Source organism: Podarcis vaucheri (assembly GCF_965113315.1).
Source record: "Podarcis vaucheri genome assembly, chromosome: 12".
NCBI classification, from domain to species: Eukaryota; Metazoa; Chordata; class Lepidosauria; order Squamata; family Lacertidae; genus Podarcis; species Podarcis vaucheri.
In genome coordinates, this window is record NC_138750.1 from 41,376,923 (window position 1) to 41,403,210 (window position 26,288).

A 26,288-nucleotide genomic window follows, 5' to 3' on the forward strand; every position below is an offset into this window, starting at 1 on the left:
GCCTGGAGGAAAGTGTTTCTATCTCTCTAACAGCAGCTGAGTGTCAGCCTGCACTCTTAAACATGCCAGGAGTTTTTTTAGTTGTTTTAAAAATAAACTGGTGCTGTGGGGAAATCACTAGAGAAAGAGTTTTAATAGGGCAACCTAATCAAAACATATGTGGGGTGTTTGTATTAATTGGGGTTCCATACCCTACTACTGTGGGTCAAACCACGGAGCCTAGGGCTTGCCGATCAGAAGGCTGGCGGTTCAAATCCCCGCGATGGGGTGAGCTCCCATTGCTCAGTCCCAGCTCCTGCCAACTTAGCAGTTCAAAAGCACATCAAAGTGCAAGTAGATAAATAGGTACCACTCCGGCGGGAAGGTAAACGGCGTTTCCATGTGCTGCTCTGGTTCGCCAGAAGCGGCTTGGTCATGCTGGCCACATGACCCAGAAGCTGTATGCCGGCTCCCTCAGCCAATAAAGCAAGATGAGCACCGCAACCCCAGAGTCGGCCTGGACTGGACCTAATGGTCAGGGGTCCCTTTATCTTTACCTTTACCCTACCAGTTACTGAACATCTGCTCCAGTGCTCGGTAGAACCTGGCAGCTACAAGCCAGAGCAGTCAGGACTCAATAAGAACTAGAATTAGCCTTGGAACCCAATTTCTTATCTGGGCAGAGAGCTTTTCCTCCTTTCATATAGCAGCCATGACATCGGTGGAGGAGAATGTGATTCATTTCTTAATTTTCCTGAGATACTAGCCTATAGGGGCTGCTGTCTTCTGCTCTTGGCACTTGGTCCTTTTTCAGCTGTGAAAGATAGGAAAGTGGACTAGGCATGTCAAAACTAAAGAGACTACAACCATAATCTTAGAGTGGTGGTGATGCACTAGGAGGGCTCTGCATAAATGGTTATTTCATTCAGCCATAACCTGGGTGAACCATCCTATGAAGCAGCGAATTCTGAATGAACCATATGGCAGCACCCTTAGGTGCTATCTAAAATGAACAGTTCAGTGAGCGACATTTTCAAAGTGTAATTAGCTTAAGATAGTTTTATGTGATTAAAAAAAAAAGTGCATTTATTCCAAACCTTTGACCTAATATTTCAAACTACAGGTAAGTTGGTTACTGCATTAAAACACAATGTGTTAACAAGCAAATTAAATTTAAAATGTGTGGAAGGTGGCAGATCTATTATTGACCTGCTGCAAGATAAAATACCAGTTATTTTGCTTTTTATAAGCTTTCGTTTGGGGTTGTGACTTTCTTGCTTTAATTTACAGAACACTCTTTCTACTTGTGATGCACTGCTGTTTACAGCTGTCGATGCTTTTGAAAGCATCTGGGTTGATAAGTACAAATATGAAGCTATACAATTCTCTGCATATGCTTAATTTCTAGCTTGCGTTTGGTGACATTAGCTGTGGAGTGGTTTAAATTACTAACATAGTGAAGCAGGATTATTGCATGTTAGATTTAAAAGTGTGTTAGGAAATGAAATAAGGCTCCATGTTGGGAAAGGTATGTATAAATAAGATTTGACGTTTCCCTCTTCTGCCTCCTGGCAAAGCCTCATGCCATTTTGATTTACAGATTATTATCTCTGGGGTTTTGATGAGACTTAAAAGTCGCCTCTCATGCTCTAGAAAAATCCACAAAGCTCATTGGTACAGATTCAAACCAGCCCCTGGCGCTAGATAGTATTTTTTTTAACAGAAAGGCAGACTCTGGCTGCCTATGAGATCATCAGAAAGATAAAAGCCTAAAAGCTCATCCAAGTTATGCCCTTGGCCCTCCTGGAAATTAACTTTCTGGTGACAGCCTGAATATGTAAACCTTAATAAATAAGCTATTGGTTTGAAAAAAAGAATCTGTCCTACTTCATCTTGTCACTTGCAGCCTATATTGGATTGCATTTTTGTGTCACCTTATCTGTTCCCCCTTATTCCTTTTCTTACTGCCACAAGTTCATATTCATGCTATGCTTATCTTCGTCCATTCCTGCCATTCTCAGCAACTGGAACAGTCTGTCTTTCACTCAGTGCAGATGCTCGTCCTCCTTCTAAAAAACCTTGCTCCAATCTACCACGGGCTCTGGCTGCAGTCAGATCATTTGTTTATTTTTAAAAACTTAAATTTCTATTGCATTACTGTACAGAAGTCTTTTAATGTTACAAATAATAGACCAAAAGAAAAAGCCAAACAGATGAGACTATAAAATTATTTTATAGGTCACATAGTTCACAAAGACATGCAGCCATGAAGTTGCCCAATAATGTAGACCTACTCACAGTGTGCTCAACCCTTGCGGGCAAAGACATGAGGAATGACAGGGGGAGCAAACAAGACACAACAACTTTCAGGGATTAAAATTTGGTCACAACTTTATTGACTAATGGTGTAGATAAGCTTTGCTTAGGCATTGGGTTTGTATCCATTATCAGCCTCCAGAGGGAAGGCTGGGATTGGACAGAGCTAGGCCTGCCACCTCAAGATGCTGGTCAACTAAGCTGGGCCTCCCCTTGCCACTACTTGAAGTTCTATGGCCCTATTGCTCCCTATGTGGCTTCAGGACAGAAACTTTCAATCAGACCCCTTTACCGGGGAACCCTGAGACCGCACCTGCTTGGGGTCGGGGTATTGCACTAAATCACCCCAGACGCAGAACTGGACTAAGGATTCCACCCAGTGCCTTATCCGCTGAAAGTTGTGGCGATTGCTATGAGGAAAAACTCCAAACAGGCCTGACCCCAAAGACAGTGACTACCTTAAACCACAGCAAGGTGTTTTTTTACTGGTGTCTAAAGAATAACATGTAGGGTGGGCAAGTGGGTTGCTCTTCTGTTGACTCAGCTGAGGATCTGCAGCACAGCCATCTTTTATTCCCTGGCAGCGGACCATAGTGAAGACTTGCTCCCTCCAGTCTGCTGCCAAAGCTCTACCCACCCAATGCCCTGAATAGGTGAAAATTCAAATTGTTCCCTTGGCAGGCTATCCCAGCAGCCATCGTGGCTGGCCACACAGCAGCTCAATGATTGGCCGTGAGGGCAAAGGGAGGGATGTCCATGATGGGCCACGACCAGAGGCATAACTGCATAAGCCCCACTTGTCAAACACTGGTCTATTCATCACAGTACTGACTACTCTGTCAGGGGAAAAGGTGGGATATAACTATTATAGCAACAACACTCTGCAAGTGGCATTCCAACATCTCAAACAAAGAAAGGTCTCTCTCATCACCTGCTACCTGATTTTTTAAACTAGACAAGTCAGGGATTAAACCTTGAATGCAAAGAATGTGCTCTGTGTGCACAAACATGTTTAGGGCTTTGTTAGCCGAACATTTTAAAGGAACTTATGATCATTTAAAATGCCTCATGCAACATAAAACTTATAAAAGATGTTATTTCTAAAAGCAAAATAATTATGCGGTACTATTTCTACCCAAAACAGTAGCTATAATATCTGGATAATTATGAGAACTTTCGCCGTCTTATAAAATCCATCATATGAAAACTGGAGACCATAGAATCTAAGTGCATGACATCATGAAAAGAATCAGCAGGGTGAAGGCATGTGTAATGTCTGCTTCAGTATTATTTCATGTCTCATCCTAGCCCTACCACTTACAAATCAGACAGGGTCAGGAAGTAACAGATTAATGCTTTTTTCCATCAAATTGCAAAACACTTTATGCTTTTCATTAGCTAAATCTAGGGCATTTGTTTAAGTATTAAATTAATGTTCTCAAAATAAAGTTAATACTATGGATTTACAGCTCTGGGTAAATGTACCATCTGCATTCACACATAACTCTTAAGCTGTTGATTGTTTTAACCATGCTTTGTTCACAGATAAGCAAACAAGCCAAAGCTTAGTTTTCCAAGGCTTGATTTGTTTTCTAGCTGCTCCTGCCTATAGCTTGGTGAGCATCTAGAATGAGGCGGCCAAACAAACCAAGCCTGTGGGTTGGGGCATAATGCCAAACCAGAGTTTAAACAATCCATGGTTCATAAGCCAACAACAAACCTAGACTTCACATTGTGGTTTGTTGCCAGAATAAAACCCATGGTTATTCTGTTCAGTTGGGTTAGACGTTGAAACAAATCACAGTTTGGTGAAACAATGCATGGCTTTGCATTATAGGTGAATCAGGCCAGACTCTTCATTATGTTCCTTGGAGCACCTCATGATTCCTCACTCAGCCCCACAAATCCCATTTCTCAATTATAGAAGCACAATGAACTTGTTGAAATATTAGGAAAACTCTTTCCTCCATCACCAAACTCATTTATGCCATTGATAACATGCATTTTATCTGTCAATGGAAAGACAAAACAGTCCAGTTTGCAAACTATGGCTTAGTGCAAATAAGCAGGTTCCCCCCAAAAAATTATGGCCAGCTGCTGCTGTCATACTAGCCAGAGTTAAGCCATGGTTTGGTTTAGCATTACCTTTTAATCTTGAATAATCTTTGGCTATATATGATGTCAGGCAATGGACAAGTGGGAAGCCTTTCTCACCAGTCAAATGTGGCCCGCAGAGAGTTTATCTGGTCAAAAGGACTTCTCCACCTTTATTCTGTAATCTAGTTTTACACTACCCTAAAAAACAAAACCAACTCATTTGGAGGAGCTTATATAAAGCCCTTATTATGGTTGAATAAAATCATTATCATGGTTGGATCAGTCTCTTCTGAGAACACAAATATTTATCTCACTGGTTGGACTGGAAATGTCTGCTCCTAAATGCTCCTAAAGCAGAAGTAAACATTAGAATTTTCCTGGGGATTTTCCTACGAGTCAACAGTTGCTCTATTGATAGCTTTGCTGATCTGAAGAATGACAGACTAGGCTACTAGCTTCCCCTCAGTTATTGCCACAGATCCTCAAATATTTGATGAACAGTTAAAATACTAGTGACAGCCCTTGAGATATTTGAAGACGGCTTTCATATCTCCTCTAAGTCTCCTCTTACACAGGCAAAACATACCCAATTCCCTCAACCATTTCTCATAAGGCTTGGTTTCCAGACCCTTTATAATCTTGGGCATGCTCTTCTGCATGCCTTCCACTTGTCAATATCCTTCTTAAATTTTGGTGCCCAGAACTGGACACAGTACTCCAGGTGGGGGTCTGACCAAGACGGAATAAAGGTAAAGGGACCCCTGACCAGTTGTGACCGACTCTGGGGTTGCGGTGCTCATCTCGCTTTATTGGCCTAGGGAGCTGGCGTACAGCTTCCAGGTCATGTGGCCAGCATGACTAAGCCACTTCTGGCCAACCAGAGCAGCGCACGGAAATGCCGTTTACCTTCCCGCTGGAGCGGTACCTATTTATCTACTTGCGCTTTGACATGCTTTCGAACTGCTAGGTTGGCAGGAGCAGGGACCGAACAACGGGAGCTCACCCCGTCACAGGGATTTGAACCGGCGACCTTCTGATCGGCAAGTCCTAGGCTCTGTGGTTTAACCCACAGCGCCACCCAAATCCAAGATGGAAAAGAGCGGTACTATTACTCCCCTTGAATGCTTTGCCCATTGTTACTGTTGCTTATTCCCTTTTGCTAATACATTTCATAATAGACCCCAAGTATCCACTCAGAATAGCTTTAATGGAATTATACCCACAGGATTGATGTCAGAAAACTGAATATATGAACGAAAATAGGCTGAAATGCACACTAAAGTAGAGAGTCCTTAAATACTTCTCTATTGAGAGAAGAGCCCTGCATAGAAACATTTCCATCTGCCAGTCAGACAGAGAGGTATGCTAAAAAATCTTTCCCAGCACCACTGGTGCACAGATTGACAGAGCCAAGGACACAAACCACAGGAAGAGTGGTAAATGAGATTGCAGGTCAATATTTTAACTTCCTGCCCTTTTTTGGTCAATCAGTGAACCACATGTGTCCCCCTCCAGATGTGTCTGCTCCTTTAGCCTCACCGCCAACCAGGCAACAATCTACTCAAGTAAGCAGACCTTTTGCTACATTGAAGAATACAGCCCACAATAGTTTATTTACTCAAGTTTGGATACATTGCATCTGCTGTGTTGGTAAGTCATTAACAATTTCTAGGATTGTAAGAAATGATACATTATATCCTCTCTCATTTTCTCTCATTATATCCTCTCTCATTTTCTCTCATTTTCAGTAGCATTTTCTCTTAAACATTTACAAGATCTACAGTTCAGTTACATTCAAAATAAATGCAACAGGTAAAACAGTTTTGCGCAGCAATTTTCTAGTATTCTACAACTTTCATAGGTAACAACATCTCTTTAAATACCCCTATTTAAAATCATATTTTCATCCTGCATATAAAACACAGGTATACAGTGAAGAACCTCAAGCATGCCTATTCACTTAAACAGAGCTAGGGTGAAATGCTAACACCCCAGTGCACTTTTTATTTCATATTTTACCCAAAAGTAGACGTATAACCTACTGTTGGTATCCCTGCCTTCTGACCCAATAAGCATCACTCCAAATAAGCATCAGTCTACACTGGATATCTCCTTTCCAAAGTACACCCCCCGACTAATATTTGCATACTATTGCTGTAGTCAATCCAACTTATTTATAAGAAAACACCATTATGACCTCTAAAAGTAAAACCACACCATATTTTGTTTTAACAGATTCATAGTAGGGCCCCCATTCTCATCTAAGAAAATTCACTTTTCTCTAACGATGGTCTTCCTGTAGTGTAATTTATATTGCAGTTTGCTATACCGTATCTTGCAGCAACCTTAAAATCTCATCCCTGTCATACTTTAAAAGGAAGGTGTTCTGGCCATTTAACCCTGCTACAAAGTGTATCAAAGAATCAAGACTAATAAACAAACAAAGCAAAGCTGGCACATTCAAAAATCTCCATTCAAAGTAGAAGAATGACTAGGAATCCAGTATTATTCATCTATATTTCAGCATTTTAAACGCAACAGAAATGCTTCCCCAGTCACCAGGCAGATGATGAATCATAAAAATGCAATAAATAACTCCAAGGCCAAGGCAGGCATAGCAAGCTAGCAGCTGGAGAAAAAAAAACATTTTGCTTTCTCCACCTTCCTCTTTTGCATGTTCCATTATGCTCCTCATAAGCTCCTTTGCTGACCTTGAGGAGAAAGGTAGGAGAACCGCGGTATGGCACACACAGGCAGGTAAGAGGGCAGCACATTCCAAAGATGAAGATTTTGGGGGGCATCCTACTTAATTCATGCCCTCTCTCCCCCTTTAATCCACTTTGAATAGCAGCTCAGGTAGTTCAACAAGTTCACAAGCATTAGGCAAGTAATACATACAAAAGTTACTATGTCCCTTACTACTACAAGCTTGCCAATTGGCAGAAAGACGTTCATATCTGCACTTCAATCCCTGTTCATATAGAAACAGCTGGCCTTGATGTTAAAGGGAGAGCTGCGTGAGATTCAACTGACTGTGACTGCTTCGTGCAACAGAATGCCTTCTGAAAAAGTTAGGTTTATAAAATCCCTGGGAGGAGTCATACAGCCAAAGCAAGCTAACAAGTAAAGATGCAAGCTGTTCATGCTACAAGCAAGATGCAATACTCAACATATGCAACCGCTCTGGCCAAAGTGAGAATTATCTGAATAATTCAAACACGTTGCCAAAATATTCTGCTCTTACTCTGTGCTAAAGATTAAGGCATGCAATACTTTTTTAAGTGAAAACAAAATTGAAGAATATTTCATACAACTCCCTTAATTCTTTCCTGTTAAAAATGTAAGATGATTTCTGTGCATTTTATAACTATTAGGCCTTTAAAATAATTTTATACAGCTATATCCAAAGATCTCAAGGTAAAACCTCAATAAAAATGCAGAGTCCTCTACAATTAAAAATTTAAAATATATTTCAACCCATCATAAAACTGTAAAAAGGTAAAGGTAAAGGAACCTGACAGTTAAGTCCAATCACAAACGACTCTGGGGTTGCGGCACTCATCTTGCTTTACTGGCCAAAGGAGCCAGTGTTTGTCCGCTTCCACAGCCAGTTTTTCCGGGTTATGTGGCCAGCATGACTAAGCTGGCAAAACCAGAGTAGTGCACAGAAACGCCGGAGCAGTATCTACTTATCTATTTGCATTTTTGTGTTCTTTTGAACTGCTAGGTTGTCAGGAGCTGGGACAGAGCGATGGGAGCTCACCCCGTCGCAGGGATTCGAACCGCAGACCTTCCGATCGGCAAGCCCTAGACTCTGTGGTTTAGACCACAGTGCCCCCTGCATCCCTGAAACTGTAGCCATCACTTAATCTGCTAGTTGCTCCCAAAGGACTAGGTAGATAGCCAAGTTTTAAATGGGCATCTGGATGTAAGCAGCATAGTCACCAGCTATATTTCTGAGGCAGGGAGTTTCATAAGTAGGGCATCATCAAACCATGCTGGGTATGACACCTAATGGCACAACACCAAGAAAGGCCTCTCTGGCAGATCTTAACATCTGTGCAGGACTCCTTCAAGTATTCAGGTCATTCAGTCGTCTGGCTAGATCTGCTTGGCGTTCAGTATCTTCCACACACTGTTTGATGAGTTTTTTTACTTGTTCGTACCCCATGTCAAGTAGGATCTGTGGGGTGAAACCTAGAGTTGTCATTATGTAGGGATGCCATATGTCCTGATTTTCCTGGACATTGCTGGGATTTCAAAGGCAGAATTGACGTCCAGGTTGAATCGCTTTGGGAGCGTTTTTGTAAAATGGGGTTTGAAATATGGCAACCCGACCTATGAGGTAAGGTTGCAGTGCTTAGGACTTTTTAGTTCAGAGAAAAAGCCAATAAGAGGGGACATGATAGAAGTTTATAAAAGTATACACAACATGGAGAAAGTGGAGAAAGTTTTTCTCCTCTCATAACACACTGGAACTTGTGGGTCCCCAATGAAGCAGGATGTCGGAAGATTCAAAACAGGATAAAGGGATGTATTTCTTCATGTAGCACTTAGTTAAGCAATGGAACTCATTCCCTTGGGAGACAACGATGACCACCAACTTGGAAGGCTTTGAAAGAGGATTGGACAAATTCATTGAGGTTAAGGCTATCAATAAGGGACGTGGGTGGCGCTGTGGGTTAAACCACAGAGCCTAGGACTTGCCGATCAGAAGGTCGGCAGTTCAAATCCCTGTGACGGGGTGAGCTCCTGTTGCTCAGTCCCTGCTCCTGCCAACCTAGCAGTTTGAAAGCACATCAAAGTGCAAGTAGATAAATAGGTACCACTCCAGCGGGAAGGTAAACGGTGTTTCCGTGTGCTGCTCTGGTTCGCCTTAGGCATGCTGGCCACATGACCCAGAAGCTGTACACCGGCTCCCTTGGCCAATAAAGCGAGATGAGTGCCGCAACCCCAGAGTCGGTCATGACTGGACCTAATGGTCAGGGGTACCTTTACCTTTACCTAAGGCAATCAATGGCTATGCTCTGCCTCCATGGTCAAAGGTAGTAATGCTTCCAAATACCAGCTGCTGGAAACCACAGGAGAGTCCTAATGTGCTCAAATCCTGCTTGCTGGTTTCCCATAGGCATCTGGGTGGCCACTGTGAGAATAAGATGCTGGACTAGATGGGCTACTGGCCTAACCCAGAAGGAACTTCTTACAATGTTGTTGCAATGGATGTTATTTTTGTTGTGCAAGAACAGAACAGGGATTGGAAACCTCCAGGCTACAGATGCAGTCTAAAACCAGATTTGACCAGGCCCTCTTGGTCTCTTCCAAACCTTAGCTGTTCAGCAGGAAACAGACAAGAGGGAAAGTGGATTTGGTTTTGTGCTAAATGTACAATTGTGATTCCATCTTCAGTAAGACCAGCTGCAATATCAAGGCAGCAAGGAAATGTCTCAGGAGACTTGCTTTTGCTTCAAATATGCAAAAGATAGTCAATGCATTTTGCAGCTGCATGCATGCAATTTTCCAGATGCAATTGCTTTCAACAGCCATAATGCAGGGCTTGCAACATAGCTGTCTGCATTGGCTTCAGTTACATCATTTTGCAGGTATTACTGAGTATTTTTTGCCTTTTTTGCATAGTCAGGATAAATAAAGTGTGTTGGAGCATTTCTATTTGTTTTTTCAGAAAATAAAAAGTAAAACTTGAACAATGTTTCTAAGAACATTTTTCTAAGAACATATTTCTGTTTTCATGGGAAATAACTGTTTGTATATGTGACTATGTGTGGGTCTAGCCCCACCCACTTTTAGAATACAGTTTTCCATTAGAGCAGGCATTACTCTAGTGAGGCATGGCCAAACTTGGCCCTCCAGCTGCTTTGGGACTACAGTTCACATCATCCCTGACCACTGGTCCTGTTAGCTAAGGATGGTGGGAGTTGTAGTCCCAAAACAGCTGGAGGGCCAAGTTTGGCCATGCCTGCACTACAGTAATGTTGTCCTTGGACCAAAAAAGCAGAAACACACCAACTCCAGAATACAGACTATTCTCAATTCTTAACACCAGCACATTGGGGCCAAAACTGGCTAGAAATGAAGCTGCAAGGAATAATCAATTAACTGGCTGGATTAATACATTTAAAACCTATAGAATGATTAAAAAGGTGTCACATCTGAATAACTGGGCATGCGAGAGAAATATTAATATATTGATACAACTATTTCCTGGTGCAAAGTGTCACCTTAGCAAATGCATTCCCCCCTACCCTTTGTTTTCTTCTGAGATGATTCCCATTATGACACACATCACCATTTAAAAAATCTTATTTTTAGCCATATTTAAATGTATACACAAATTTAACTGATCATTAAATTTTATTTAAACAGGCAATAGTCCTTTTAAAAATTAAGAGTTTGAATCCATCTGTACTGTGAAAGAGCCAGATTTAAAAGAAACGTTGACATTGGTTTCCAAATGAGCACAGTTGGCTTCAGTTGCTGTGGTTTTTATTTATAGTAGGAAAGCTGTAGCATTATGCATCCTGAAGGGCAAATTATCTAAAGATTAGCAGATAGACGGTGAAGGGGAGAAAAACACCTTTATGCTTCCTTTTACTCTCCATCAAATAAAGGAACTAGGATCTGTCATTGCTGCATAAAGGGCATGTCAGTGTACAGGTCAATCTTCTCCTTTTAAGCATGGAGAAGTATGTGTATGCATGAGATTAGAATTTTGGCTAATTAATCTATCAATTAAATGCATTATAGCTTTCGCTCCTAATAAGCATCTGATATGCATGGAAGCTAAGATACAAACTACAGCACATTCTAGTTCTGAGCTTCCCCATAATCAGAGGACTACCCAACACAGATTTCTCGCATAGCTGGCAATGCACACTTTTTTCTCCAGAGTTACATACTTTTAATCTGTGGACCTTTTAGCAATATCAAAATTATGTAAGTCTACCACATACTCCAGTATGAAAAGCTAAACGCCTACCAAACTGAATTGCTCAGTGATTCCATGCATTATTATTTTTTACCTCATCATCACACCATGCAATTCATGAGTATGGATGGTATGTAATTATTAGGCTCCAGAAACGCAGCCCCATTTTGTTTCATTTTTGCTTTCATGTCTATTTTCAATCCAGTAGAACCTATTAGAATAGGAACTCATGAATCCATTCATTTCTCAAAGCTGCATTGGGTTATTTAGTACTTTAGGAGATCAGTGTGAACATCACTTGAAGAAGGTAAAGTAAATCGCTTAAATAATGATCTGCAGTTTCCAAGTGGTGCTATGGACCTTGATTTAACATCTTTGCTTGCCAATTCTCCCTGCAATCTGTTTTATCAATTTCAGAGCACAGCTTATGCTTGAGCAAGTAAACAGGTTGCACAAATGTGCCAACAATTCTAATTATAGGGATTTTTTTTAAAGTGTACAGTTAAAGCCAGAAACAGTGCACAGTACATCACCATCAGCAGATAGTGAATTTAGTTGTTGATATGGCTAGCTGTGGTCTAAGAAACTTTCCAGTGCAATTTCCCTACAAGAAGCATATTGTTCTTCATATTTACAAATACGTAACTCTCAGAATGATAAAGAAAAAAGCACACACACACAAATGCAGCATTTCTGAAAATGTCAAATACTAAAATGAAATACTGAGCCTAGAAATTCGGTGGTGGGGCAGAAAAACATCTGTTATCTGGGTTTGATGGGAGTTGTAGTCCAAAACATCTGGAAGATGCTAGGTTAAGGAAGGCTGGCTTATACACTTTTGGGAAATGAGTCCATAGTGTAAAGGAATATGGGTGCCAACTTAAATAAAGTATTGGGGGGGTAGGTAAGCCTCACCCTGCATAATTGATCACATGACATGGTGCGCACACACCATTTGAATGGCAATGCCCATCAGCTTGGGGGGTGAACACCCCTTGGCCCCTAGCAGTTGGCTCCTATGCAAAGGAATGTTTTCGGTGCTCCCAAAGGCTCATGCAGAGTTTTACTCTTTCTTTTCATCCTTTCAACAGCAGGTCCCTCTGTCATAACACAATTTTAAAAAAAAAACAATTTCTCTCTTGAGTTTCTCAAAGTGGTTTGCCATGTGGGCTGGGGTTTGTCTTTGAAGAACCACAAAGCCATTTGATTTCATAGAGCTCGTTGCATGATTCACTGGATGTGGCGAAGTGGATTGTGGCCCATGAAAGCTTACGCCATATTAGAGCCAGTGTGGTATAGAGATTAAGAGTGATGGGCTAGGACCCTGGAGACCAGGGTTCAAATCCCTGCTCAGTCACAGTCTCTCAACCCAACCCACCTCTCAGGGTTGTTGTGAAGAATAAATGGGGAGAAAGAGAACCATATACGCCAACTAGAGCTTCTTAGAGGAAATGTGGGCTATAAATGTAATAAATAAATAAAGGAGTGTTGATCTTTACTAAGTTTTACCCTGCAATTTGTTATTTACCTTCAAAACAGCAGTATATTCTCCTCATTAACAACTTAACAGAGATTTCATTTAAGGGGGTGGCGTGGAATTATACAACCATCACAGTTTCCAGTACTGACCTATGCCCTTTGACATCTTTGAAATTAAATTATAAGGTATGCCTTCAGTCTGTGTCAGCAGAGGAAAACTACCTAACAGCAATGCCATTTAGCCCAGATTCTTGGAGGTTGTTCAGTGCCTATTGCCCAGAGACAGATAATAGGCATGCTAAGTGCAAACGGATGCCATTTCCCCACCACCAGCACAAGGACAGTGTTGTCTTACCTTGGGCCAGGAACGCAGGGTGATAACGTCATCTGTGGTTTTGCTACTTTCTCCACTAAGCAGGTGGAAGCAATCTGGTAAGTTCTCCAGTGACTGCCCATCAACAGTACTACATAAGAGCAAACCAATGTTTTAAGGAAACAATCAAGGGTGTGTGTGCGTGTGCACCTTTAGGCTGCCTTCCAGAGTAGATATCCTCCTTTTATATTTAAGCGGTCTTTGTGTCGATTTTCTAAACTCATTTCTTACTTCAGATGATTATTAAATTTGTATTTATTCTTCACAAAATGAGGAAAAATGGAAACTGAAATACACTTTCATTATGAAAGTATCTAACATACCCCGCAAAAAATACCAATTACAGGGGAGTAGAATGGTCCTGATCATGCAATGTGAATGTACACCAAGCACAGAGACAGATTTGAGGCCCCCAAGTCAGTGTGTGTTCTCTCTCCTCAGCAGAATAGATGTGAATATTTTAGATCTGAAATATTGAAAAAAATAATTTATGAGCATCTTAAATCACACCACACAAATTGAAAAATGCACAGGCAATTTAAAATGGCCATCCAACCATGGAAAGGTGAACCAAAATGTCTAAAACTTGTCATTAAAGAGAAGCAGTTAATTTATTTAATTTTCCTAGAGCAATCCATACAAGACACTGAGTTTGTGACTGCCATGACAACAGAATCCTATCAAGCCTTTGATTCTGCCTCTGTGAGAGCTTCTCTTCAAAGCATTCCCATTCCCACTGACTTCTGGAGGCACTGCTTGCTTGAAAAATTGCATCTTTCAATAGGAGGTTGGCAGGCTCTTTACAGCATACAAATGGACACCCTCTCGAGGTAAATTTCCATCTTGATATGTCATACGCTAGCCTGCTTACCATTCATATTTTATTAGAATTTTTCTGAACAGCAGGAGACATGAAACTTGATCTCAACCATGGTTAGCATCAGGGACGCGGACTTATAAAAAATATTGGGGGGGCCCGGGAAAGCTCGTGAAATGTAAATAAGCTCATGAATATGCAAATAAGCTCATGAATATGCAAATAAAGTGGCGCCGCCCCCTCGTGAGCAAATAGGGGAGAGCGTGCTGCTGCCTATTAATCAGCTCCGGAACAGCTGATATGCGGGAAACCTGGGGCTAGAGGCAGAAGCCCCCGCCCCCGGGGATTCCCCTGTTCTTGCGGGGGACGGCCGGGGCTCTCCAGCTAGGGCGCGTGGCTGGCTGGCTGGCTGGTGAGGGAGCAGGTGGGGAGGAGGCGGGGGACGGCGGCAAGGGCGCCCGAGATTATTGGGGGGGCTGAGCCCCATGGAGTCGGCGCCTATGGTTAGCATTAACATCAGTGAAAATACGGTATAAAACTGATAGCTCTGAAAAGAGAAAGGAAAGGAATTTATGGGGGGGGAGAGAAGGAAGGAGCTTATAAACCAACCACACACTTCCTGTGTCCCACAGCACTTTCTTATACATTTCCACTCAGAAGCAGTTCCATTGCATTCATTGGAGCTTACTCCCAGGTAAGTGTGCTGCTAAACTATGCATTATTTATTTATTTATTTATTTATTTATTTATTTATTTATTTATTATTTATGCACCACTCATCTGACTGGGTTTCCTCACCCACTCTGGGCAGTTTCCAGCAAAATATAAAAACACAACATCAGATATTTAAAACTACCCTATACAGAGCTGCCTTCAAATGTCTTCTAAAAGTTGTATAGTTATTTATCTCCTTGACATCTGATGGAAGGGTGTTCCACAGGGTAGGTGCCACTACTGAGAAGGCCCTCTACCTTGTTTCCTATAATTTCACTTTTGCAGTGAGGGAACTGCCAGAAGGCCCTTGCAGCTGGACCCCAGTGTCTGGGCTGAACGATGGGGTTGGAGACGCTCCTTCAGGTATACAGGGCCGAGGCCGAGGGCTCTAAAGGTCAACATTTTTAATTGTGCTTAGAAATGTACTGGGAGCCAATGCAGTCTTTCAGGACAGGTGTTATATGGTGTCATTGGCTGCTCCCAGTTACTAGTCTAGTTGCTGCATTCTGGATTAGTTGTAGTTTCCAAGTCACCTTCAAAGGTAGTAGCCCCACGTGGAGCGCATTGCAGTAATCCAAGCTTGCCAGACACCTGTCCTGGGCACAGAATTATCCTGCAGGTGTGCATTTGTTCTGGGTTCAATGTTATAGTCTGAACTTACAGAATGAGCTCCTCTCTCACCCTTATTTATTTCTGATCCAAGACCTCCACTATCACTCAAGAATCTTTTACAAAGTGAAGCAAGTACGATATTACTGAAGCATTTAAGTAGTAAGTCAATTCCAGCAACAAATAGGAAATGTTGTTCCTGTATGAAAATTTAAATTTTATTATTTTTATCACAGAATGTAGCCCCATTCACTTAGCTTATTTACTGAGTCCAGATTCTCCTTCTCAAAAAGTATTCTGGAAAGGTTATTTAAAAATAGGTACTTACAATACCAGTATGCCTTTTGCAGAACCAGTCTTTCAGAAAGCTGTATGCAGGATGGGTAAGAATTAGTTATTTAAAATAATAATAATAATAATAACCCTTACCTTGTGTGGTGGATGACCCTCGCTCTGAAAAGCATGGTCAAAATTAAAGGGTTCAGGAACTCAGATCAGAACAAAATTCATAAAACCATACACATTTACTAAAACAAGACTCTACAAGAGAGAAAAACTCCAAATATTTACACAGATTAAAATAGCTCGGAAGGTTAAAAAAACAAACAAAAACCCTAACTTATTCAGCTAATTAACATAAATGCTTACACTTAAATCTCTGTAGGCTGAGCAATGGAAGAAGATGATGTCAAAAGCCCCAATAGATGCTGACCTTGGCTGGTTAGCTGCCGAGAGCTCCCACCAATCCAGGTTTTATGGGAACTTAGACCTTGGGCATTCACCTCTTCCACCCAAATACCTTGTGACACTGGTCTTGAAGCCTTAACGGGAGGCAGCTGCATGTAAGCTCATTATTTCTGAGGTTCTAACCCATTCCCATAAACCAGACTTAAAGGAGCGAATCACTACACCTTCAGAACTTCACAACAACATATCCCCAAAAGCAAGATGCAAATTGTGGAATGCAAAATCATGCGAACTACATGGCCAGAAGCCTTGTTTTATAGTCCTGAGCAGTATAAAGACTATTTGCTGTCAAAAGAGATGTGATTTAATTTGTCCCAATAACCAAATGGTATGCATGCTTGTTTGGGAACCAATTTTTTAAAATCAACCCTTTTTCTTGGCAATTTCAATCATGTTTTAGTTAATACAACTTGGCTGTGTGGTATATCTAAAAACAGTTAAAATAAGAATTAGATGAAATAATATATTGAAGTCAATTGCAAATGCGCTATAAGGCACCATTGGCAGTTTCAAAGTTATGAGTTTTGCATACTAGATGCAAGTAAGACAAACATTGCTACAGAGCGCTTTGTAACAATAGCAGATAGCATGGCTGGGTGGAGGCACTTACAGAAGGACGAAGTGGAAAGGAAGGAGGTGTGGTGCAAACGCACTGGCAGGGGTGCCAGATTAGCTCCGGCTTGTGCATTTTCACCATGTCCCTGCTGCCTCGCCTCTCCCATTTCTGGTAAGCAGTAGTGACTTACCTACCAGGAGGTCAAGGAAGCACTTGTGTCCACTTCTGCTCTCCAGGATACCGGGGGGGGGGGTGAATTCAAGTGCATTCTGGAAAATTTTCAGTGTGGATTATCCTAATCGGCACAGGATTTTTTCCAAAGAAAACTCACATCACTGATTGAGCATGACCCACATTACATATTAAAGCCAAGAGTTACAGACATGGCAAAGAGAAGCAAAACCATTATTATTTGTAAGTAAAGTAATTCTGCAAGATGAAGTTACCTGGAAATTTGGTTTATTGTTTTTATCCTGCACATTACATGAAAGCAGAAAGGTGCTTATTTGCAAGAAATTGTTTCTCTAAAGGAATGAGTATTTTGTAAACAGTAAGTCCACCTTTAACTGGTATGGAGAGGGGAAACACACACCACCATTGTGCTGCACAAGCAACACAAAGCTTTGAACCCAAGCACAACAAACACAAAAGCATAAAACAATTCCAGTCCCCACATACATACAAACTCACACCTGGAAACATTCTATCGGATCCAACCATGCCATTTCACTTGTGCATCACGTTTCTGATCTACTATCAATGGGCCACATACGTTACTAATTTGTTCCTGAGTCCTTTTCAGTCTTTGCAATTCTGGTGTGTCAGTTACAATGCTGAAACCTCTTCCTTTACTTTCCTCAAAGTCACGTTTGTATTTCACCTATCAAACAGAAAACAGAGAAACGTTATTTTCACTATATACTATGCCACAAAATTCAGCTTTGAGTGAACAAATGCTGCCAACACCTTAGCACATCCTACTTTCATTTAATCAACGGAACATTTTTATCACAGGCATTCTTAGCACGCAGAGCTGGTTGATCATGAAGAATGGCAAAATAAAAGATGGTCACATCATGCCATCTGCATACCACAAAATTCATCTAAATGTCTCTAGCTGGTCATGGCAATATTTTGGGTCTAGAAAGGGCACCTGAAGCCACTCATGTTTTATTAGATACTATGGTAAAGCACAGTATTTACTTTTTCCAGTTCTCCAAACTATGCTAGATTTCAACCAATATTGGTCTGATTCAACAGCATGCATCTCGATATACACTGTCCAATGTAAGGATCTAACTGAAATCAATGGAATTTACTTTCTTAAACATTAGTGATCATTGTTTCAGAGGATGAACAGCATGGGATACAGCCCACTGTATGTAACTGCTTCAGGAGAAACCAAGTTTCATGTTCAGTCTAGCCACATGCCAGACGGAACTCTTAGACAGTGCAAGAAATGGTTGAAATATTTCAGAACATAAAAGAAAGCAAAAGTAAATACTATGGCCTTGTTGGCCATGGGTGTAGCCAAGGGGGCAGGGAGGGGCAACTGCCCCCCCAAACCAATAAAAATCAATAGAAATACATAGCAAACTGAGGTTCTGCCCCCCCCCCAAAAAAACACAGCTACGCCCATGTTGTTGGCATGACTCAGTAAGCCAAACTATGGCTTGCCTGGACTGTATGATCATGTTGGCTCCCAGAGAGGTGCTTGTACCTGCTGTGCCCCTCTCCAGTCCTTTTATCTCAGTATAGTGTGGTATAGCTGCTAAACCAAGGTTTGGCTTAACATACTGCCTGAACCTAGGCTCATGGTTAAGCTCCCTCCTTCTTAACTATGTGATAAAAGAACCAAGGAGGAGCAGAGCAACTGCAATCTCCTCCCCAGGAACCCATGCCTTCATGCTAAACCATGGTTTGGAGTAGTATTTTAAGCAAATGTGTTTTGTATAACCCAATACAGTGGTACTTCGAGTTACATATGCTTCAGGTAACATACGCTTCAGGTTACAGACTCCACTAACCCAGAAATAGTACCTCGGGTTAAGAACTTTGCTTCAGGATGAGAACAGAAATCCTGCAGTGGCAGCGCAACGGCAGCAGGAGGCCCCATTAGCTAAAGTGGTGCTTCAGGTTAAGAACAGTTTCAGGTTAAGAATGGACCTCCAGAACGAATTAAGTACTTAACCCGAGGTACCACTGTACTTGCAAATCCAATAAAATTCCTCTAAATGAGTTCTGTGAGCTGAAAACCTCACACCAACAGAAAACAATATTGCAAAAAATGGCACCTCCCTCCTAGAAAACCCGTTTATGTTAAAGACAAAAGGCTTAAGCATTTCTGAATAATCAAAAGCAATATGTTTTCTAATAACTTGTGGCTCCTTTGTTCACTTTTCTTGACATTTATTACATATAAATGTAATAAAAATAACATTATTTTATTACATTTATATACTGCCCTTCAGTCGTATATAAGAATAATTTTTTAGTAACCGACCAATCACATCAAATCAAACCAAATTACATAAATTCCAAATTACACAGCCAAATTTTAAATTTTTGTTGGGGGTACCCATATTTCAAGTTCCGAAGGGGATCCAATCAACTTCTTGCTTCTTACTGCTGTTTTATTGTCCACAAATCTAACCTTATGATGTTCACAGTACTATCCAGTCCTTTCTTATTGTTTTTCCACATCTCTTGTTGTTATTTTCATATATTTTTCCTTTCTCTTTGTGACCTCTGATAGTCTCCGCAAGCTGGTTAGAACAGTTTGTAACCCTGCGTGGATATTATTTTTTTTATCCAGTAGCCATATCCAGACATTTTCCATATAACATCACTTCCATACATCAAAACAGTCTTAGCGTCATTAATCTTCACCCATCTGCCTCCTTTCTCAAAACCTCTGAGGAGATTCACCAGGAATGCAGTCTGAAAACAAGTCCGTTCCTCCTCCGGCTATAAATCCTTTGGCAAGATGGCGACTCCGAATTAATTGCTGCGCCATTCCAAAAGCTCTTATTGCTTCTCGATCTTCATAAAGCATACTTTTGGTTAAAGTTTATCTCCACACAGACCTTAATCATCCTGCTTGGGTCAGTTCAACCGACAATTCTAATGAGGGGGCGTTCTTGTAAATCACATAAAAGGAAAGTAAAAAAGGTTTCCCCCCCCCCCATTCAGTCCCATTGTCAACATACCCAGCCTTTGGTGTATCTTCATCGTAAAATAATCCTGTTTCTCCAAACCGTCGTCTTCTTTTGCATAGGTCACTTAAATTAGCAGACTTCACTCCCCTTCTTCACTTGAAATATGTGCATTTGCTTCTTTTGTAATTAATTATTCCAAATTGCTGCAGCAAGTGCGCGATCAGAGACAACGTCCAGGAGAGCCGAGGTCCACATTCTGCCTAGGGCCCTCACCCCCCTTCTTTCGAATTAGGGGGTGATTTATGGGCGCAACAGGCAAGGGCAGTGTTCCCCATTTCCTTGGGGCAACAAGGGAGGCTGCCTACTCCCATAACAGCCTCTTAATTACCCCGTGTGGGTCGGAGAGATGGTATTGTGGGCCATCTTCCAATGCGCCCCTAGTGGCCCCCCCGCCCTTCAGTCGTATATAAAGGCCCTCTCATCATAGGAAAGCTTACAGTCAACAGAAAAATGCATAACAGAATAACAAACAAAACAACAAACACCCCCCCCACACACACACAGTTTAAAAACACACAGATTGTTTAATTAGCCAAAGGACTAGAAGAGGAATGTTTTCACCTGGCTCTAAACATGTTTCCAGCTCTTGCTTTGCACTTGTGGTACATTGTTTGCATCAGCCTCACATATTGGGGGGGGCACATTTTTCTTGAATTTAAATTCCACCCTTGTATGCAAAATATTATTAACAAAATATATGCACTACAGTCACTAAGTAAACTGATTATTTAATATTTTTTTTACAAAAACCTACAGCTGCCGCAATAATCACAGAGGATAATATGATGCATCACCACCAAATGGTCAAGAAGTGGGAGGTTCTGTATCATGTAGTTAACTGGGCAAATCTCCCTGTAAATGTTTCTGTGGCCATCTGCAAGGGTTTTGTTGGATAAGAATGGAGAAGCTGTGAACATTCAATAATTAAATGATTGGCAGTTAAAGGATAGGGTAGGTTCAAATTCTTTAAAATATAGAAGCAACAGTAATTAATGGTTGTACAGCGTTGCCTCAATTTTCTATGATTTCTGAAAAGGTCAAATAAAAATAAAGAAGTATGATGACAAAGGTTGATGCAGCTGAAATCTATCTGGAGCGGTGTATAAAAAAACCTGATATCTGAAAAGGCCAGGATAAAGAATCTTGAAGACAGAAAATAACACTTCTTTTTACCTTGCCCATTTCCAAAATACCAAAAGGTAAGCATATAAGATATTTATATAACTCAAGGCTTTGAACCCATACAGTCATTTAGTGTTACACGTACAAGCCTTGAACCTATGTACATCCCCTTCTTCTGCTACTGCACATCTACAAGAAAGACACTGGAAGCTTTCATTTATGTTGTCAGTTAACCATAGTTTATTGTGATGTATCTGGAACGGTGGTTAATATTAACTATGGCTTAAGGCAGGCTGGGGAACCTCCAGCCTGTGGGCCAATATTAGCCTGCCAGAGAGTCCAAATTGGCTTGCCAGGCTGTTTTCTTCAAACCACAGCCATTGGCTCATCAGATTGACAGGGCAACCCTAAGCATGTTTATTTACTCATTAGAGAGTACGCTTAGGATTGCAGCCAAAGGCAGCCCACAGTGCCAAAGTGGAGCAAACTGAGCATCTTAAGTTTGAGTGAAAAAAGAAATAAAGATGAAAGTATCGGTTTTGCTATAGTTTAGTTGTAACCTTGTATTGCGCTATATTGTTTTGTTATGGGAAACAAAGGCAACCCTTGCTCATGCAGCTGAATATAAAATGAAGGGGAATGGTGGACAAAGCATTTTGTTCAATAAAAGAAGTGTTTCAATGAACTATACTACTAGAGATACCTAATGTATGCATGCATGTATCTTCATTTCATCATTGCCTAGGAGCGCATGTGCTTGCATACACACACACTAGTTTATTAAAGGAAAGGGAAATGGTGTGCATTAAGGATTCAGGAATTAAGAACACAAACTTCCATAAGCTATACCTGGAAGGAAAGAAACAGAATGACAATATAGGGCATAGGCAAGCTGGGACCTGCATTCCAGTGTTATTTTGGATCGCCTATTTACAAACAGTTTGCCTTTTATCTGGTCTCCCTCCCTCTCGTCACAAACGTCCATGGATAGGAGATAACATATCTGGCACCAGTGACAGACCAGGTGGCATCACTCTCTGTCAACCATCTGCTCTCAGTTTGCTCTTGGTCAAGAGTACCAGTACCAAATGACATTGAAACTGCTGTGAATCCATTTTTTAAAAAATTAAAATGTAAAATGCAAATACAGCCATAAAAAAGAAAAGAAAGTGGGAACATGGGACCAGTGACAAGACAGAAGATGGCGCTTTGTTATAGTTGTGAGATTGAAGCAGAAAACACTCTCTAGTTTGGTATTTAACAACTTTGTGTTATAGACATGAAGGACTGTGATTTCTGAATAGTGTTCATGCAACCGAGAAAGCAGGAAAGAGCAAAGTTTACATCAAATGTTCTTTCTAAGCAACAATTCTTATTGTCACATGTGAAACACTCAAGCATCGTGTCTGATTCAAATAACTGAAAAGATAGCAGGATATCGCCACAAACGCGAGGTCAGTACATATGTCTTCATCTAAAATAGCCTGAGCAAGCTAATGGCAGTGTCTGACATTGTCCACATGCACACCTTCAGTTCAAATTGCCTAGAAGTGAAAGACAAAGAGGGTGAACATTTTTTAAGGGAGTCTTGAATAAAGCTAAGCTGCTCTGTGTCTTATCAGTGCCTGGGATGGGAAGCACATGAATGTCACCATGAGTTCCATGGTTGAAGATAGGCAGGGGAAAAAAATGTCCTAAATAAATACTCTTTGCACAGAGAGGAAACACTTTACCTCACTGTGGCACTGGCCGCATTTGGGCATTCCTCATCAGCTTCAGGCAAATGCCACAAGCCACAGCCACATGCTCCTCCCTCACCACTTCCCTCCTCCCACTGCATGCAGCTTCAGGTCAAATATCCTGGCTTGAATTAAGCCAGAGTTCCATGCTATGTCTGAACTAGGTGGATTAATGTCAGAATATTCTACAAAATTGGATAAATTAGGATGGGCTATTGCACATTAGCTTGAAATACACTTCCACTGCATCGGGTGGAAGCACAGCCTTCTATTCCACAACACATGGCTTTAATCTGAAGCATAATAAAGGGCTGAGATTAATGGTACTGTATGCATGAATGGAATACAGGAAGCATAAATCATACTCCTTCTGTTTCCACATTTGATTAGCATCGGAAAGGAAGGAACCCCAATCCTATTTCTATCTGAATTACCCAGCAAAGGGACTGGTTTTGAAGTGTTACGGGGTTTCCCTGAAAATATAGGGAAGAATCATTTTGTTTCTGAGATAGTTTTAAAATTTGCCCTCTAGAAGACAGTTGCATACTTTCCCCGTAGCAGACTTAGTTAGTTTTATTTTCATGTTTTAAACGTTCAGGTAAACCACATTATGCATCTTGTAGGCGGATTTTTTGAAAACAAGTTACTTCAGCCTCTCAAAAAATACAGGAAGTTGTTGTGTCTTCAGACAGTGCTGGTCAGGTTACAAAAAACTCTACTAGAGCTAAACATCTGCAATAAATGTTCATCATTTCAAAACGAACTAAACACGACAGAACAAAAAATCAATAGCTTTTCAAATCAAGCATTTCACAATCAGTTCCATTTAAGCTTCACGCTGCAGCGTAGAATATATTTACCTGACATGCTCCATTGTTGTTTTGAGCCATACTTCAGGCCCATTAAGCACTACAAAATTAGGAAGTCTCACCAGAAATCAATGTTTGTCATTTAATATTAATGACATTCAGGTGTCCTGAATTAATTTTTTTTTAAAATCAGCTTTTTTGAAAATCATACCGAATTTCAAGTTATAAAAATATGGACTTATTTAGTAACTAAATATTTTAAAAGCCTAGAGGAAGTCAGAACCTAAATGAGAAACAACAAAGCAAATGTTTGACAGACACACAACCTTCAGAGAGGGTGGAGGGGCAAAAATTGTTTAATAGAGAGGAGGGCCATAGCTCAGTGGTAGAGCATTTGCTTGAATGGAGGGGGGGGGCCATGTTTAATCCCTGGCATCTCCAGGTAGGAATGGGAGAGACCCTGGTCTGAAATCCTGGAAAGCTGCTGCCTTTCAGTGTAGACAACACTGAACTAGATGGAACAATGGTCAGACTCAATATAAGGAAGCTTCCTGTGTTATGAGAACACAGCTTATTGAACCAAGATAAGACAAACTTTCCTCCACCAAGCAGGCAAGAAGAATTTAATTAGAAAGCTAGCTACTGAACCTGACAAATGTTAGGACTGCACACTTACATGGAAATAAGCCTCACTGAACTCAGGTTGGACAAACTGAATAGAGTTCTTGATTGCATAGGTATACACACACATAAGAGCCCCCTTTTGTAAATTCATCTGAACGTGTGAATGACGGGTGTGTGGTCAAAGGAATGTTGTGCATCTATATCAGGGGCTGGCTAGTACAGTCTCACTCCCCCTTACACACACCGAGAATTGTTGGGAAAGGGCAGTCATCCTTCATATAATTTTCTAGGACAATGTTCGCTTCAATTGTGCCATTTTGTTCCTGCCACTTAAGATATTTGGAGCACTTCATACCTTTACCATTTTTTGTTGCAGTAACACCACCTTGGTTCATACCTCACCCTTTTCAAATATAGTTACAATTGCACATAACACCTGAATATTTTGACTAACATTGACAACACCACTAGTGCAGAATAAATGCTGGTATTTTTTAATTAATTGTAGATTTGGAAGGGGGCTCAGAGGGTTGTCTAGTCCAACCCCCTGCAACGCCGGAATCTCATCTGAAGTATCCATGACAGATGAACATCCACCCTCTGCTTAAAAACCTCCAGTGAAGCAGTTTTCCTGCAGGTGTAGCTCTGTACGTTCTCAGGCAGGAAGATGGCATGACACAGGAATTGCAGGTCACTGCAGCAGTTCCCACATCCATGTCTCTTGGTCCTACATACACTGAGACAGCACTCTGGGTTCCCCCCTCAAACTCCTCCACTAAACAACCACTAATTCATCATCTGTAATTGACCAAACTTATTAATGTTTCTTTTTTTTTCACTGTCCCTACTCCCGGGTGCAAGTAGATAAATAGGGACCGCTTACTAGCGGGAAGGTAAATGGTGTTTCTGTGTGCTGTGCTGGCTCGCCAGATGCAGCTTGTCATGCTGGCCACGTGACCCGGAAGTGTCTGCGGACAGTGCTGGCCCCCGGCCTCTTAAGTGAGATGGGCGCACAACCCTAGAGTCTGGTAAGACTGGCCCATACGGGCAGGGGTACCTTTACCTTTTTACTCTGAGTAAAACTTAGCTGAATACCATCCTGTGCCTTATTATTCTCTGCAAGGCTAAAAAAGGAACGCTACAAAAGATGATTTAGATAGATTACCACACATAAACTTATTTCGCTGCCTTTAGTGAACATATGAAAGTTCTCGAACATCTGTGCGCCATCTTTTCTTCTGCTTTGCTCAAATTCCTTATAAAACAAAAGAAAACCTTTCACTAGGATGCAACTAGTATTAATGATGAGTTGCATCCTAGTCAAAGGAATAAGCAACTCAGGCTGTACTTTGAGATTTACAGGACTTGATCAAAGAGTAATGCAGATGTGAAATTTAGATTGTGTTAGGCAATGAAGCACTTTCCGCATGATGCATAAAATGCAGTAAATTATTTATGAGCCTAGTACAACAGATCATTAAAAATTAAACTGTAACTGACGCTATAGGTGAAATAATTGAATAAACAAGTAAACACTTCATTTGCTAATATTTATGAAGTCAGGAGAATATGTATTCTTAGATGCATACATGCGGTGCAATTTAGTCCACTGCAGGCACATGCGGATTCCTGGGGGCTCAGCATAGTTCTGCTCCCCGATCTCACTGGTGCATTCTTTTATATATGCATACAAATATGCAGGCAGGCAGCAGTTGGAGCCATTAAGGCTTCTTCTTTGGTGATCACTTGTAGCCGTGTAAGATTGTCTTCCATAAACACAGTTTTAACAATGAATCCGTAAGTGACTGTGGAGGCCAATTCTGGATCCACACGTCCTTCCACAGTGGGGACATTGGTTTCTGGGTGGGAGTTGATCACGGTGTGGATTTGCCAAGCGTGCCTTCCTCTTAGCACATTTCTCCCTTGCGTCCTGAGTTCGAGTGTCTTCAAAGCCCATGACACCTTTGGTAAAGGCCGTTCTCCAACTGGAGCGCTCACAGGCCAGTGTTTCCCAGTTGTCAGTGTTTATACTACATTTTTTAAGATTTGCCTTGAGACAGTCTTTAAACCTCTTTTGCTGACCACCAGCATTACGCTTTCCATTTTTAAGTTCGGAATAGAGTAGTTGCTTTGGAAGACGATCATC

At 41.2% G+C, this 26,288-nt stretch overlaps 1 protein-coding gene across 11 annotated transcripts in view; it reads right to left on the bottom strand.

Annotated features, from left to right (window-relative positions):
• The window catches only part of NEBL (nebulette), a 174,279-nt gene that overhangs the window by 51,618 nt on the left and 96,373 nt on the right, over positions 1–26,288 (bottom strand). For 3 of the 11 annotated variants that reach the window (XM_082193628.1, XM_082193629.1, XM_082193627.1), the window contains exon 4: positions 17,403–17,510. In XM_082193628.1, coding sequence (XP_082049754.1) covers positions 17,403–17,510 — 108 coding nt within the window. Of the gene's footprint in view, positions 1–13,169; positions 13,305–13,524; positions 13,748–17,402; positions 17,511–26,288 lie in introns of those variants that run through there. The other 8 variants (XM_082193632.1, XM_082193633.1, XM_082193626.1 and 5 more) reach the window with 8 other exon arrangements.